Source organism: Rhea americana, unplaced genomic scaffold (assembly GCF_003343005.1).
Source record: "Rhea americana isolate MKP2758 unplaced genomic scaffold, rheAme1 scaffold_32, whole genome shotgun sequence".
Taxonomy (NCBI): domain Eukaryota; kingdom Metazoa; phylum Chordata; class Aves; order Rheiformes; family Rheidae; genus Rhea; species Rhea americana.
In genome coordinates, this window is record NW_028186446.1 from 4,431,266 (window position 1) to 4,445,854 (window position 14,589).

General features: G+C 38.9%; 1 protein-coding gene across 1 annotated transcript in view; it reads left to right on the forward strand.

Annotated features, from left to right (window-relative positions):
* The window catches only part of DYNC1I1 (dynein cytoplasmic 1 intermediate chain 1), a 179,036-nt gene that overhangs the window by 137,446 nt on the left and 27,001 nt on the right, over positions 1-14,589 (forward strand). Inside the window, exons 14-15 of the mRNA XM_085310569.1 lie at positions 776-920; positions 9,560-9,604. Of these exons, the coding sequence (XP_085166695.1) occupies positions 776-920; positions 9,560-9,604 (190 nt within the window). The remainder of the gene's footprint in view (positions 1-775; positions 921-9,559; positions 9,605-14,589) is intronic.

Genomic DNA, 14,589 nt, shown 5'->3' on the forward strand with positions numbered 1-14,589 from the left:
CCTCTGTCTTCACTGTGGCACAGAGCTGGCAGCCTTTTCACAGCTGTGGCTGTTTCAAAAGCATTTCTTTCCTTTGGTGATTTTTATGTAAACATGTAACTAAAACATGTAAACATGTAACTAAAAGGATAATTTCATCATTCCCTTTTCTGTATATAGTGTGGGGCAGCACTGGTAACTGATTTGGCGCTATTTGTTTATAGGAGGAACAAAACTCTGTGCACAATCTCTCTTACAGAGTTGTATTTTTCCTACCTCATGCTAATGAAATACACATCTTCTGTAATGACTGTATAATACCTGATCATGTGAATAGTTCCTTCACGTTTGGTAAAAAAGGTTTTGCTTTTTGGTGATTTGGCTGACTGCTGTGGAAACTTATTTTAGATTTAAGAGGAAAAGAAGTTGTTAATGACAAGTCATTGACATATTCACTTTTTAATTTTAATGACTATTCCTTGATAAGAACTTACTCAGATCTATAAGCTATAATACATAATTATTTTATAATTATTCATAAGTATTATTTCAAACCATAGAGGCATACATCGTTACAGTAATACATAACTTCAGGGGTAACAGAATGTCTCCACATGTTGGATCTTGAATATTAATTGTATGCAGCAAAAAAGCCTTTTCAGTCAAACACCTTAATGAAAGAAGGGAACATTACTGATTAAATGGAAGTTTAAAAGGAAACAGAAATCTAAGAGTAAAGAAAGATGTCTGGTGTTAAATCACAGTCTCTGAAAGCAATTCTCTCTTCTTCCTGCAGTAAAGCTGGCATTGGTGAAATTTTTGAAGGCCACCAAGGACCCGTTACAGGAATCAACTGTCACATGGCAGTGGGTCCAATTGACTTTTCCCATCTCTTTGTCACATCATCGTTTGACTGGACAGTCAAGTTGTGGACCACAAAGGTGAGAAATCTAAACTTGAATGGGATAGACACATCTTAGTATGTGTGAGCAACGGAAATGTGAGCAATAGAAATGAATATACAGTTCTGTGAAACTTGGAAAACACAACACCCAGTAGAACCACCTGACTATAAGATAATGACAGGGTGAATGAAAAATGTGGGACAGATTAAACAGTCTAGCCTGTTTCATTGTGCAGGCTGAGTAAAACAAGAGTGAGGGATAAAAAGAAAATTAGGTTAATATTCTAATTGTCTAAACAGTTATTTTTGTCATATACTAAAGTAGAGAGCTGCCTTTTAAATGCCAGGCTTTTGTCTTGATGGTGTCTGTGTTTGGTTCCCATCTTGAGCTGCACCCAACAGAGTTTCAATAGGGGGATGATGACCCCATCAGGAAATACCCCAGTGTGTTCCTCGGAGACACCAGGGTTTGGAGATGCTGGGACAGATGCACTTCAAATATAAATACAGAACTGTTCCCCAGGGGCTGTGTGACAGTCTTGTGCTGTAAACAGAAGCACAGTTACCTATATAATAACTTGAATCACCCTCTTCGATGGCTTCATAATGTGTTTGTTAGGGGCCTGATCCAATGCATGTGCTAACAAATAGACATCTTTTCCTGAACTTCAGTGACCACAGCTGTCAGTTTTGTCTTGAGTGTTACATTTTAGCAAACTTTTTAGGAAGCAATTTGCATGATTTACATAATTTGCATATAACTATATATATCAGCAATAGTCAGTGGAGCAAGACTTAACCAGTGCATAAATGGGACTGGACAGTAGTCGTAGGCAGGCTGGAATGAGCCTTAGACGGTAAATATTAGAAAGGGCTGCAGGGTAACCAAGTGATAGAGAACGTGGATTTTAGCTGGTTGGGGGTCTCTTGACTATTTGGTGTCCAAGATAAGGAAGCACTGATCAACAGTAATTGTTGCAAGGGAATATTGGATAGTGGAAGATGAAGCTGTATAAAAAGAAAAAGAAGTGGTGGGGACTGGGTGAAAGATGAAAAGTATGGAGTATGTACATTCCAAATAGAGACATTCAGAATCGTCCAGGGCAAGTATCAGGCCCTCAGCTTGGGGTTAAGTCTGTCCATAAGAATCTGATCGATCAGCAGCTTGAATGAAATTGTATTAAGGAATAATAAGGCCTGGTTTTTATGTTGAACTATTGGGATTTTAGACATTTACAGAAACATTATCACAAGCATATTTGGGGCAGAAAGACAGTGCAGTTAGCATTCCACACACTGTTAGCAATCAGTGATATGCCCATCAGCATGTTTGATTACTTGAAAAAAAAAGTGGATTAATTTAAAATATCAAGTATTACTGCAGGTTTGTGACAGTTTACTCTAAATTGTTTTATTCCTTTGATTTCTTACTTGTAAATTTAATCTCCTATCAGCATCCAAAGCCATATTGCTTTTCTGCTCCTACTGGTGTTGTCTACTTAATCCTGTGCACATTATCCTCTTTGGTCATGAAATTCAATTCCCTTCCGTTTCACAGATTCAGAGTCAATGTCCAATTGTAAAGTGAACCATAAAAGCTCTATGTTTATATTGCCTATTGATGTTGTGTAGCACCCTGGGGTGCTTACAAGAAAGGAATTTTCATAGCAGGCATTTGACTGATGGATTGAAAGCATTGTCTCCCTTAAAAACTCTGACTTGACATTTTATAATCTGTTCTTATGGTTAACACATTTTCCATCTAAAGGCAGTTCAACCAGGAGACTCAGCACAAGATTTTCACTTAACAGAAGAATAAAGGTTTTGTAGATAACACTAATAAAAGGTTCACATTTATCACCTATCATATTAGCCAATAATTAGATCCTTGGGTGCATAGGGAGCAGCCAGAATAAGTAGGAAAAGAAAAGTAATTTGTAAGGATAGTCACTTGATATCCAGGGCATTACCTGGGTCCAGATGAAATCAATAGGGCTTTCACCTTGAATTCATGCTATACCATGTGAGCAAGTCTTGGATGTAGAGCTGTCAAAGGAAAGTCCTGATGTGAAGTGTCAAGCTCTGCCCTTAATTAGGTATTGTCTGTATGATGCTTTGAAGAGGTAGAGTGCTAAGTGGAAATGCTAAGTGTTGTTAATTAATTAAGCACTAATCCTCATGAAGGAATAGCATGAGGTTAAATAATGAAATGTAAGTATTGTTATTATTACAGCAATTGCTGTGTGGAGTGGAAATTTGTAGGTACTATGTCAAGGGACAGAAGCTAACCTGAAATTGTTAAAGTGTAGCAGAACATAAGCTAGTTTCAGCCAAAGCTTAGAGGATGCTTGTTTGCTGCTGAGGGATTTGGTAAAGGTCTGGATAGAGAGCTGGATTTTGTAGCTCTTTCATCTCTCCCATGTCTCCTTTATTCCTTATCCTTCCATTGAGGGGAAATGCTAATGACTGATTTTGTTTTTCTCCTCGCGTCTATGCCTAACTGATGGTTAGATGGGCAACTGAGGAGAAGAGAGATTGGTGTAACAGTGCAATAACAGCATTGCTGTAGTTCCCTGTCCATTCTTATTTTCATCTTTGCCTAATGTTCTAGTAATGGTGATGGAGTGCTATAATCAGAGGGAGGTAAGGAGATTGGCAGACTGGTAAGGGGATCGATCACCTTGTAACTATTAGCAAGGACTAACTAAGCCAGAGATCACATGTGCCTTCAGTGACTAACTCTTGCTTTTGTGTCCTTGCTCATTTTTGCATTGCTAGTATGTGCATTAATGGTAACTGCTTCTTCTCAGTGTCTCTCCTTTTGCTTTTTTTTCTAATGCTCTTCACGTCTTGCTCTTCCCTTTTGGTATTCTGTGTTGTATGTCCAGTCTGCAGCCTGTTATGCTTATTGATAAAACCACATTTTAAACAGATAAATTGATATTTCTGGGCTATGTACCTTTGTGTACATTTCTGTACCTTCAGTTTCTTTTTCTCGTCTGTTAACTGATGATCTTGGTATGAGCCAGTCCTCCTGACTCTCTGAATAAATGATTTTACCTTGCACTTTCATAGCTTTGTATATGAAGATACCTGGTTACTGGCTCAGGTTTGTTCTAATATAATTTCAGTCAAATTAAGTGAGTCAGTGACAACCTCTTGTGTTTACAGATAGCATTGCCTGAAGTTAAAGACCCAAGTAGAGATACTGTCAAATACTATTCATGATAAAAGGACAGTAAACTTAGCAGAAACACTGTGGCAGCTTGGTGAATTCTCTCTCATAAAAATGTTTCTTAACACTAGTCAGAAATGCTGGAGTTAATTACTTGATTTAGAGAAGTCATAGGCAGGTGATTACAGTGGATTGTAGACTAGARACACTGAGGCTAGTGGTTGAAGGTATATAGCATTCCCCTGCCCTGTGGAAGATATTCCCATTCTAGTGAATGTCTAATTACTTGTGAAGACTCTAAGAGCTCTATGGGAGTATTCCATAAACCAGTGGTTTGGGCGTTAAACCACGCCGCACAGGACTGCCTGAGTAGGACCTGAACATGTGTCTCCCCTAAGGGGAGGAAGTGAGTGCTATAAAGGTCTTGCCATTTTGCTCAAAGCTCTATCTTGTGCCTATGAACTCATTTGGTTTCATTCACAGTAGGATCTTCCTAAAGTAAAGCTTTGATTTTAATATGCTGATGCTTCGTGWTGAAAACCAGTTTTGTCCACTTGAGGCTAGCCCTGCTTCTCCAGTTTGTAACAGGATGAGACTGGTCTCTGACAGTGGAATGGACCAGTAAAATGCAGAGATTTCAGAAAGAATCTGCTGGTGGCCTTAAAGTTAGTGTTCCTGGGTAAAATTGGGGGGGGATGGAAGTGTGTGGGTGAATAGAACTTACATGACCAGGTCCTTAATGCATAATTTTTGCTTAAAAACAAACAAAAATAATTTCTTGGCATTATTTCAGATTTTAGTCCCATACCTTGTCTTACATACACTATGTGTAAGTGAGAGCTGGATTCAGTAAAATTTACAAAGTAGTACTACTTTCAGTCTTGARCCTGTTCATTTTTGGTGTTACTTTCTATGCTTTCCTAAATCTTTTGGGCCATTTTCAGTCTCCTCACCTTAGCACAAGAGACACTTTAGGTATCTTCTACTGCATTTGAAGTTGGATGCTCTTAGATCCTTTATTATTTAAGGCTTCAATATTTTGGTTCCCTATGCAGCCCCTGGAAAGAAGCAGTACATACCAATATAGAAGCAGTACATATATAATGCATACATTAGATGACTCTTGGGTGTACTACTACAGTTTTCCTCCACAGCTATACAGGAGCCAGGGTCTGGCAGCTTTAGATAATCAGTTTGGGGAGCTTTGGGTGCCTTTTTCGCATTTTGAAAACCTCAGGTTATATCTAAACCAGCAGGTGGGGCACCACTTCTGAGCTGCTGGGTGTGTTCTGTTTTGATCATCTTTCARACTGCTACCAGGACAGAATTGACTAAGTGTTTCTTTACGCCATGCCATACACACATACAGCTACACCTTGGTTCTGCAGACAAAAAAGCTATCCATGTATCCACAAGCAGAAGAGACCTGGGGTGTGCTCTGGCCAGATGCTAAACCAAATAATAGGGGTATCAAGGCCTCTGGCTTTCTGCAGTTAATACTCCACTGAATCTGCATACAATCTACATCTGTCTCTAGTGTCATGGTGAGTGATCTGCATAGGACTTAAGAGTTTAGGGAGGCATAAGAAATAACATCAAGAGGAAAAAGAAAAGAAATAATGATCTGTGAGGGAGACCACAGTTTTAGTCTGTTTTGAGAGTAGGTGGACTGAATACAGACTGTTCTCCCTTTTTTCTTCTATAGAATCCTTTACTGCTCCCTTCCTACCACTGATTTTGGTGGGGCTGAAACTTCCAGCTCAGTGGACAATTTAACTCCTATTATTTTGGATTATTTTGGTCCCCCCCTCCACTGCTGGATTAAAATATAGGGCTTCTTCTTGAATCCACTCATAAGGCAATCCCCCTCCTTTGATCACACTCATTTCCAGTACAGACTTCTTTTTTTCTTTGATAAAAGTAATTAAAATGATTAATCTGATTAATCACTGCACAAATGCTAATTTTATCTGATTACAGAGAAAGACAAAGGGCGATAAAAGAGCATGCTGAATTTCATGGAAATGGTCTCTCTGCGGTGTGAGTTCAGAATTTTGAGTTTTGTCCAAAAACAAGGCAATGAATGAATTTGCTTCAGAACTCACTTTCTGTCAGAAGGCCAAGCTGACTTGGGGAAGAGGGTGGAGCTGCCTGTTCAGACAGGATTTTTTTAGTTTTGCCCTTTACCTCTGGAGCCAGAGGTCTGGCTCTCATCCAGTTGTACAAAAAAGATTATGGTATTTTCTAGGTAATTTTAAAGAGCAAAACCAAAGTGAGGTCAGGTGGCTTGAAATGAGCCCCAAGTTCTTCACATGAAATGTTTCTCATGATTTTGGTTTTCAGTGTAGCCATATTTGAAAAGTGATAGGAAAATATGCTTCAGCTGACCGGCATATTTAATTTACTCATGTGAACCATGTTTCTTCTTTATGAAACATTTTTGTGAAGAACTGCACACACAAAAAATAAAACAAGCACCTAAAATAGTGCAGCTGTTGTGAAAAACTCACTGGGTGAAACTCTATTTCAGAAAACCCTAACAAATCCAGTTGTAGCCACTGAAAGCTTTATTTGCATATGGAAAGCAAAATTTGATTTCAGGAGTTCATATAAGCTGTACAAAAAAAGTCGTGATCCCCTTTTCCCTCAAATCAAAATGCAAACCTCCCACTGACTGCTCTGTTGCAGAATTATGCTGAACGACCAGCCTCACATGTAAAACATTTCAGGAAAATTTTCAGTATATAAAACACAGGGTTTATACACTAATGGGAATCTTCTCCCACCTGCTTCATGCAGCAGTCTTCTCTGTGCTATGTGAGAGACTTTTGTTGTCAGTAAAAAAGAACTGTATTCAAAATCCTACAAGATTGAGTTCTCTTCAATAACAATTAGCCTCAAAATCATTGCTCGCTGACCCAAAAAAGCTCTGCAAGCATCCTGGTGATAGCAGCTACAAATACTAGTCTTGACTGTTCAGCAGACGGTGCTGTAGCATCAGGCTGTATTTGACATTCTGCAGTATTCCTCACACATCAGCCCGTACTTCCCAGCAACAGGAATGGTGAAACTGGAACAACAGAGTTGCTTGGAGGCCTGCTAATTCTGAGTTCACAAGGAACGCAGGGCCAGGTACCGTGTGATGAAGCAGTATTCTCCATGTTCAGATCAGAATCACGGGGAAGAGCCTGCCAGGCTCTGTAATTTGACCACCAAAGACACTGGAAGCAGGGCAAAGGGTGGAGAGGAAAGAGAAGGATATCAACTTCAGTGTTTCTAAACATTGGGGGAGTGAGCCACCTAATTTAACAGCAGTAGTAAAATCCTACCACAAGATTTTTGTTCTAGAGCTTTGTCCCTGGGGTCTGGAACACACACGGCATCGAGTTTTCTGTAAACAGAAAAATAAATATGCAATTCAAGCTAACTGCCTCTCTTTAACAACCTGAGGCCTGAAGATAGTCCCATCGCCTCAAGCAGAAACAGGCAGAGGCAAGGGAGCGCCGCTGCCTCTCCTGCCTGACAGGAGAGCCCTTCCATGGTGATTTGGCTTTCCCYGAAATATCCCCCTCGGTCTCCAGTCCACTTATGTGGGATATAAATGGGGAGCGACCAGTGAAGGGCCAATACCAAATCAGTTCTTCTTTGGTATTTCACACCTAAACTGGATTTGGTGATTCCTCCTTCTGCCAGTCTAGCAAAACAATACCTGACATACTTCTCAGCAAGTCCCTGAAGCCCTTCTCTGAAAAAAAATCCAGAAAAATATAAACACAAAGGCAGGAGTATGAGCTACATATAAATTGTAAGTCAGTAGCTAGTCTGGGACAATAAGACCTTCTGTAGTGTTTTGAGCTTCTTAAAGAAAAAAAGAGCTATCTTTAGAAGTAGGGAGAAACTACAGAAGAAAATGTTAGTATTTTCTAAGAAATCTRGTGACTGAAATGCATAGTTAGTAGCATAGGAAGAAGTGATGGCATGCTTAAAGCACGTTTTAAATAGAAGGTGGAAAACTTACTCAACATTTAGCAATAAAATCAGAAGTCTGAAGAAATATGGAGCAAATGTCAAATACCTATACGGGGTTCTCCACCATTGCCATCCACATAACAATCACTTTTGCATGAAATAAGTTGGGCAAATGCATCAGAATGTACTAACCTCAGGTAGTAGGAACCTATAGGCACAACTGTAGTAAGTGTGGAGTAGGAGGGGCTRGGAATAAAACTGGGTGATCTAAAACACAGAATCAAGCATAAACCAGTCTGGCTAGTAGGAACTGAGGAGAAAATGAGCTGGGGAACATTACATGGTGCCTCATGGTAACCCAGTCTGCATATTGGTCTCTKCATGCAATCTTTCCTAAGTCTGTTTCGTAGAGTTTCGAGGCCATGCATACCTCCTGATACATTGGAAAGTTCAGCTATGGCAAGCAGATGTCTTTCATTAATTCATCTACATTTAGAAATTAATGATCAACTAATACACATTTATATCAAACTCACTGAAAACAGTTCCTCAACTAATGTGCACTAGTAAAGAGGCATGCCATACCTCATGCTTTTTTTCTCTGTTAACTAAGTGGGAGGGCAGGGTAGAAGAAAGCTGAAAGACCAAAGTGAACAACGTAAGTCTAGCAGCACAGCCTGAACGTGTTACATCTCTGCAGAGGGCTTAAAACAGTAAGGAGGATTAACCAAATCAACAGTTTACCTGTCAGTATAATTTACAGGCTATCTCCACACACACTGAAATCTTTGCTGTCTGACTTTCYGATGTTCCTAAAAGTCAGGTGATGTCTGACTTCCCAAGTTCTTTTATTCTTTTTCTCCATGCCACAGTGTTAGACATTGAGATCGGTTCTCATTAAAACCGCCTGTGCCAATCATCAAACCTTTTTTCCTTTGCTTCCTTCTTGTAAGCTCACCCATGACGCTTTGACTTTGAAGGAAACCACAAAAATGTAATCATCATGCTATCTCCAGACTCGGTCTGCTCTCATACCCCCTTCCCTTTCAGTCCCACCCTTATCCCCCTCCTCCATCTATAATAATTCCCACATGTTTATGCAAAAATATTGGACTTTTTAAAATTATTGACAATTAAGAGAGGCAACAGTTTCAGCATCTCTGCAACAACAGTGATTTATAAATGTGAAAAACTTTCTGCCTTGACTGTCAGCAACCTTTAGGATGCCAAAAAAAACAATCAGTTTAGTAACCCCACAGTACTTAAATAAAACAGGGCCTTGAAGAGTATAGGGATCATTTCCACAYTGGTTTCTTCCTCCTGTCCCTACTGAATCTAAAAATAAAGCCTGTTCCCTTGTCTGAAAATGCCATTTAGAGTTGATTTAGGGACTTAATCACCTGATAGCGTGTCTAAGACTTTTTGTAAATGGATGCAGGCACCATCATCTTTGAAGTGTCAGAAAACAGGATTGTATTGGGAAACAATTTTGTGAGGCACTGAATTTCTGTCATTCCCACTGCCTTCTTTAGGAGCTCAGCATTTTGAAGAATTTTCCTCCATACATTGTAAACAAAGTAAGTGCAATGCATCTAACAGCGAATATTTACAGACTTGAGGAGCAATAGTCCAGTAAATGGTAATGTTTCCATTTATTTCAAGAGGGCCAGGCAACCAATCACACCCTGAAAAGTGAAGGTCAAAGCAGAGGGGGGCTTTATTGTTCGACAACCTGTTTAAACAGTACTGAACCATAATATTTAAAAATACGGATAGTATCCCACTAGCATAATGCACTAATCATTGTCCATAGACACTATAGGCTGTGGACCATATCTTAGGGTACTTACATGTACATAGGTCATAGCCCAGGGAAGTGCCCACTGAGTCCATGGGCTTGTCTGTGATTCAGGAGTGAATCTAATGGCCAGAAGGAGAGATTATTCATATAGCTCAATTTATTAGCCTGTGAAATCAGGTGGCTAAAGCCAAAGAGCATAAACATCCCCCTTTTGCTCTCCCACTGTCACCTTTGAAGGTCTGGCTAGGCCTGGAGAAGGTGGAGCAGACTGCAAGTTGTTAATTGTATAGTACTGGGGTGCATGAGATAGCAATGCCTTTTGGCATAATGCAGATGACCTTTGCTGAGCCATTGTGGATGTACCTGCAACTAGCACCTCTGATTTAYGGCATTCTAGTGCTAGCTCTGCCCAGACAATTTAACAGTTCCTGGGACAACTATGTCTTTTTAAAGTATACATAGCAGAGTAGGACAGAACTGAGTCTGTGGACTTATTCCCCCACTACAAGATATAATAACAAATAACCCCAAACAAGTGTTTTCACCCCAAACAGCTACTAACTGGCAGCATCAGAAAGGAAGAGATGAACCTGGATTCAACAGAGTAGTAAGCTGCCTCTCTCAAGATGGAGAGACTGAGCCTAGCAGTCTTGGTCTATAAACAGTGGAAGAGCCCAGATCCTAACCTAAGTGTTAGTCCCTCGAACTATGCCTTATTCTGATTTCTTTTGTATTCCTTTCTGACAGCTTTACATTTGTTTAAATATAGACAGCACAGACTGGCTTAACTGTATGCTATGTATGCAAGAAGTGATATCATTTTTTGATGTTATTTGTAGTTTGTTTGGTTTTTTAATGAATAAAGTCTATTTATACAAGCTGCCTCGTATAGAGGACAAATTCCCTGTTTTTTTTCCAAGGCCAGGCCCAACAGCAGCCACTCTGCTCAAGATCACTCTGAGATTATTCTTTCCAAGTGCTCAAGAATAAAAGTTTGAGCCTAAATAAACATATCAGCCAGTTTGGAAAGTTTCTATGCCAAAAACTAATGAATCTGTAATATTTGCTGCACACCTAAACAAAAAAGGTAGCTTAAATCAGTTTATAACTGCACTTCATTCATGGTTGTTGTTAATCACTGTAAGCCAGAACTGAAGATCTGTCCCATTGTCTTTAGAATGAAAGATGAGGGAGTGAAAACTAAAAAGGGGTGACAAAATGCTCTGTAAATAGAATATATGGTGTAACATCTGTGCTGTTGAATGCACAGTCTAGGGAAGTACCTTTAGGTGGAGCTGATACCCATAGAAATTGTGCCAATGTGTAAAGCCTTCTTTCAGAAAGAGGCAAAGCCAATAGCTTTTTCTATGGCTTTTAAGAAGTCAGATGCTAGYTAAAACCTGTGAATATGTATACATTCCTTTATATGGATAATTAGCCACTTTATGTGTGGCGCCTCCTGGATTAAAGAAAATTTTTCTATGCAAATAAGAAATGAAATAGACTGGTCAAATTTATATGTGGAAAAAATACCTCTTTTATATAAACATGTAATACTTAGATGAGTTTATTATTTCATTGGCAAGTGCTAATTCCTAGACAGCTCCCATGCATTTAAAATCTGTTGTTCACTCAGCATTCTGTTAAAGAATGCCTGTATACAAACACTGAGGATGAACAATRGATTTTGTAGGCACATGTTTAAATAAATGAGACAAAAACACGTGTCTTGGAACTGCTTCCCCCCCCCTTTTTTTCACTAAATACTCAAATTCTGATCCTACCGAAATCAATGGCAAAACTTCATTGACTTCAGTAGGGTMAGATTTTTAGCCCAAACTGTCTTTTTCAGTAATACATAGATTTGGCCCAAGTTTGTCTCACTATTGCTTTGAACTATTTCTTCTGTTCTTTTGAATAACAGAGTGGGTTGATATTTAAGAATGAAAGCTCATCAAGTTTAAATTTCAGTTGTTTTTGTAATAATAGCCATATGTTTGTCATAGATTGTGTAAGTCTGAATTTTTGGTAATTTAAAACTGCTTTAAAGTGACCTTTGCATGGTTCCACATTTTAACATTTTCTAGAAGTGGTTGGTATTGGTCCTTTTGCATAAATCCTTACATTAAAAGAATCTGCAGGCCTAGGCCCTTAACAGGCTTATAGTAAGCAGTTCCTGCAAACATTTATAAACACACTTAAACTTTCAAATCGAGTCTTCACATTGAAATCAACATTAACTGCTCTCAGTAGGTAAAGTCAGATCAAGATGAAATKTTAGCTTTTAAGAAAGAGCATTATCTTTTCTTTAATTATGGTAGACTGGTTGCTAAGCAAGATGAGATCTTTAAGTTGAGCCTGTATAGCTGTTCTTATGGTCTTTTTTATTTAAAGGGTGCAGTACATAAAGAAATTKTATGGGAAATAAWTTTTTTTCCTTGTAGCAGGATAGTGTTACTGGGGAAACTATGAAGGCTGTACAGCCCAGCCCTACTACCACTGCTTGGTAGTGCCACRTGATAGGTTTTCTTCCCATTTTCCCAACCACATTGCAGTGGTATCTCATCTTTTACTTGGGCTGCTTGGGTGGCATAAAGTTCTTGCTTCTCTGTAATGCTCCATACCCTCTTCACCTTCATTCGTGTCTCACTCCTTGCATGTCTAAAAGGCCACGTTATTCTGCTCATACAGATTTTCCCCTGACTTCATATCTGGCTTTGAGTCTTTTCACTGTTATGGTAGATGCAATACGCAGTGCATATCTGCAGTGCTTTTCACTGCACACCCCCAGCACCTCAAAGCGTTTTCACTTTGCAAACAGGGAAACTGAGGCACATTTGCTGAAGTTGTTTGCCTGAGATTGTAGAGCAAATCAACAGCAAGATTCAGACTGGAACTRCATCTCCTGACCTCTTCCTTCCAGTGTCTGTTCTTTAGTCATGAGCTGGAAAATAGCCTAACAGAACTGAAAGCGCATAAAAAGCGTCACACTCAAAATAAGATCAAAACAAGTTTTGGTATGTCAACAAAAAAGAAATGTTGATTGAAATGTGCTGTGGTTTGATTGATATCTTAATGGTCCCCTTACTTGTGTGGAACTTTTTTACTTCTCCTATGACATTTAATATTAAAGTGCTGTATGTGCAGCACATTTTCCATGTATGAGAAGGATATTGGCCACCTAACAGTTGGCCAGATTTCCTTTACCTTAAATATACTATTGTGTTCAAAGAACAGTTATTCAGCATTTGGATGGTTGATATATTTGAACCTAAATCAGATGGTTTTGGTGAAAATGTACAGTATGGTAGACAGGCATTGTGGATCTATATGCCCCCCTCTAAATTCTGTTTCCTGACTCAATGGCTGAAGAAATTCACTGTCACATTTCCTATGAAGTACCTCTGCCTCTTGAAAGGCTTAGTCTTCATTTGGCCCTCAATACTGCAAATGCTTTAGCACAGGCATGCAAGTAATTCCATTAACACATGTAAGTAACTCCAGTGGTACTGATCSTACACTAAGCAGATACATATGTGTTTGCAGAATCAGGTCTTGTTTAGGTAAGAAAATATTCTTGTAGGTTTTTTTTTCTTTTTGCAAAACTCCAGTTTTGGAAAGGAAATAAAAATGTTATATAAATTTCAGGCAATAAATTCAAGCTCCARTATCATTTTATTGTCAAATAAAACAAAATGTTTAATATTCTTAGGAAATACACAAAAATATTAGGCCAATTATGAAAACTTGGGACCTGATCCTGCAGCCATACAAAGTGTCTTCTATTAATTCAAGTATAATAAAAGTTGGCATATAGAATTCAATCCTGTTGTATTTGCAGGCAAAGGCATGCAATTAAACCTCTGAATATTTATAGTTTTGTACTACCTATAATAAATAGAAATATTTTAAAACTATTTACAGTACTGCAGTAAAAATATTTCATATGCACACTGACAAATAGTGCAGATATAGAGATACATGTGCATATATGCACTCTCCCATATGCAGAGGTGTAGTTTTTGCAGCCCAAACATCAAACGAAGCATTATGTAGTGCAGGAGGACAGAAAATAAAACTGGCAAGGACCTAGTTGTAAATAGAGATTAAGCTGATTGCTTTATTATTCAAAATAAGTAATATACAAAAGAAAAAGAATAATTACAGTCAGTCACGTCAGTTTTAGGAAAAATGATTTACAGCCACATAATATATTGTAGGCATTCCTAATACTAACATAAATTGTTTCCTTTGTAAAATGAAGAGGTGTATTCTAAAGTACCCTGAGATAGTGAGAGATCCTATTTTCGATTTTTTACAAAGATTTCCCGTGTGATACTTCATTTCTTACTGAAGCCGTCACAAAATACAGGATCCGGACTTTAGAGTTTTCTTCTCGCTTTCCTTTGATCTCTGCTGTGCCCTGCTTGTGCAGACGCTGAACCAAACGTTAGAGCTGTTGCAGACAGCTGATGGGGTGAGGAAGACAGTTAAAAAATCCCATTGTTTAGATTTCTGTCACAAGCCACGGGAATACTTAATTTCCTTTATCTCTGGAGTTCTCATTATCATTTAAATTTCATTTCCCATTAATTGATCAGGGATTAGTGCAGCCATTATGCAAAAATTAGACAAGCCAGATGCGATGAATAATTCATGGCGGACAATTACGTTTCATTTCTGGTGCGCTCTCGAACCCGCCGCCGAAGCCCGGGCCGTCGGAGACGGCAGCGTGCGCGCCACGCCGCGCGCGCGGCCACG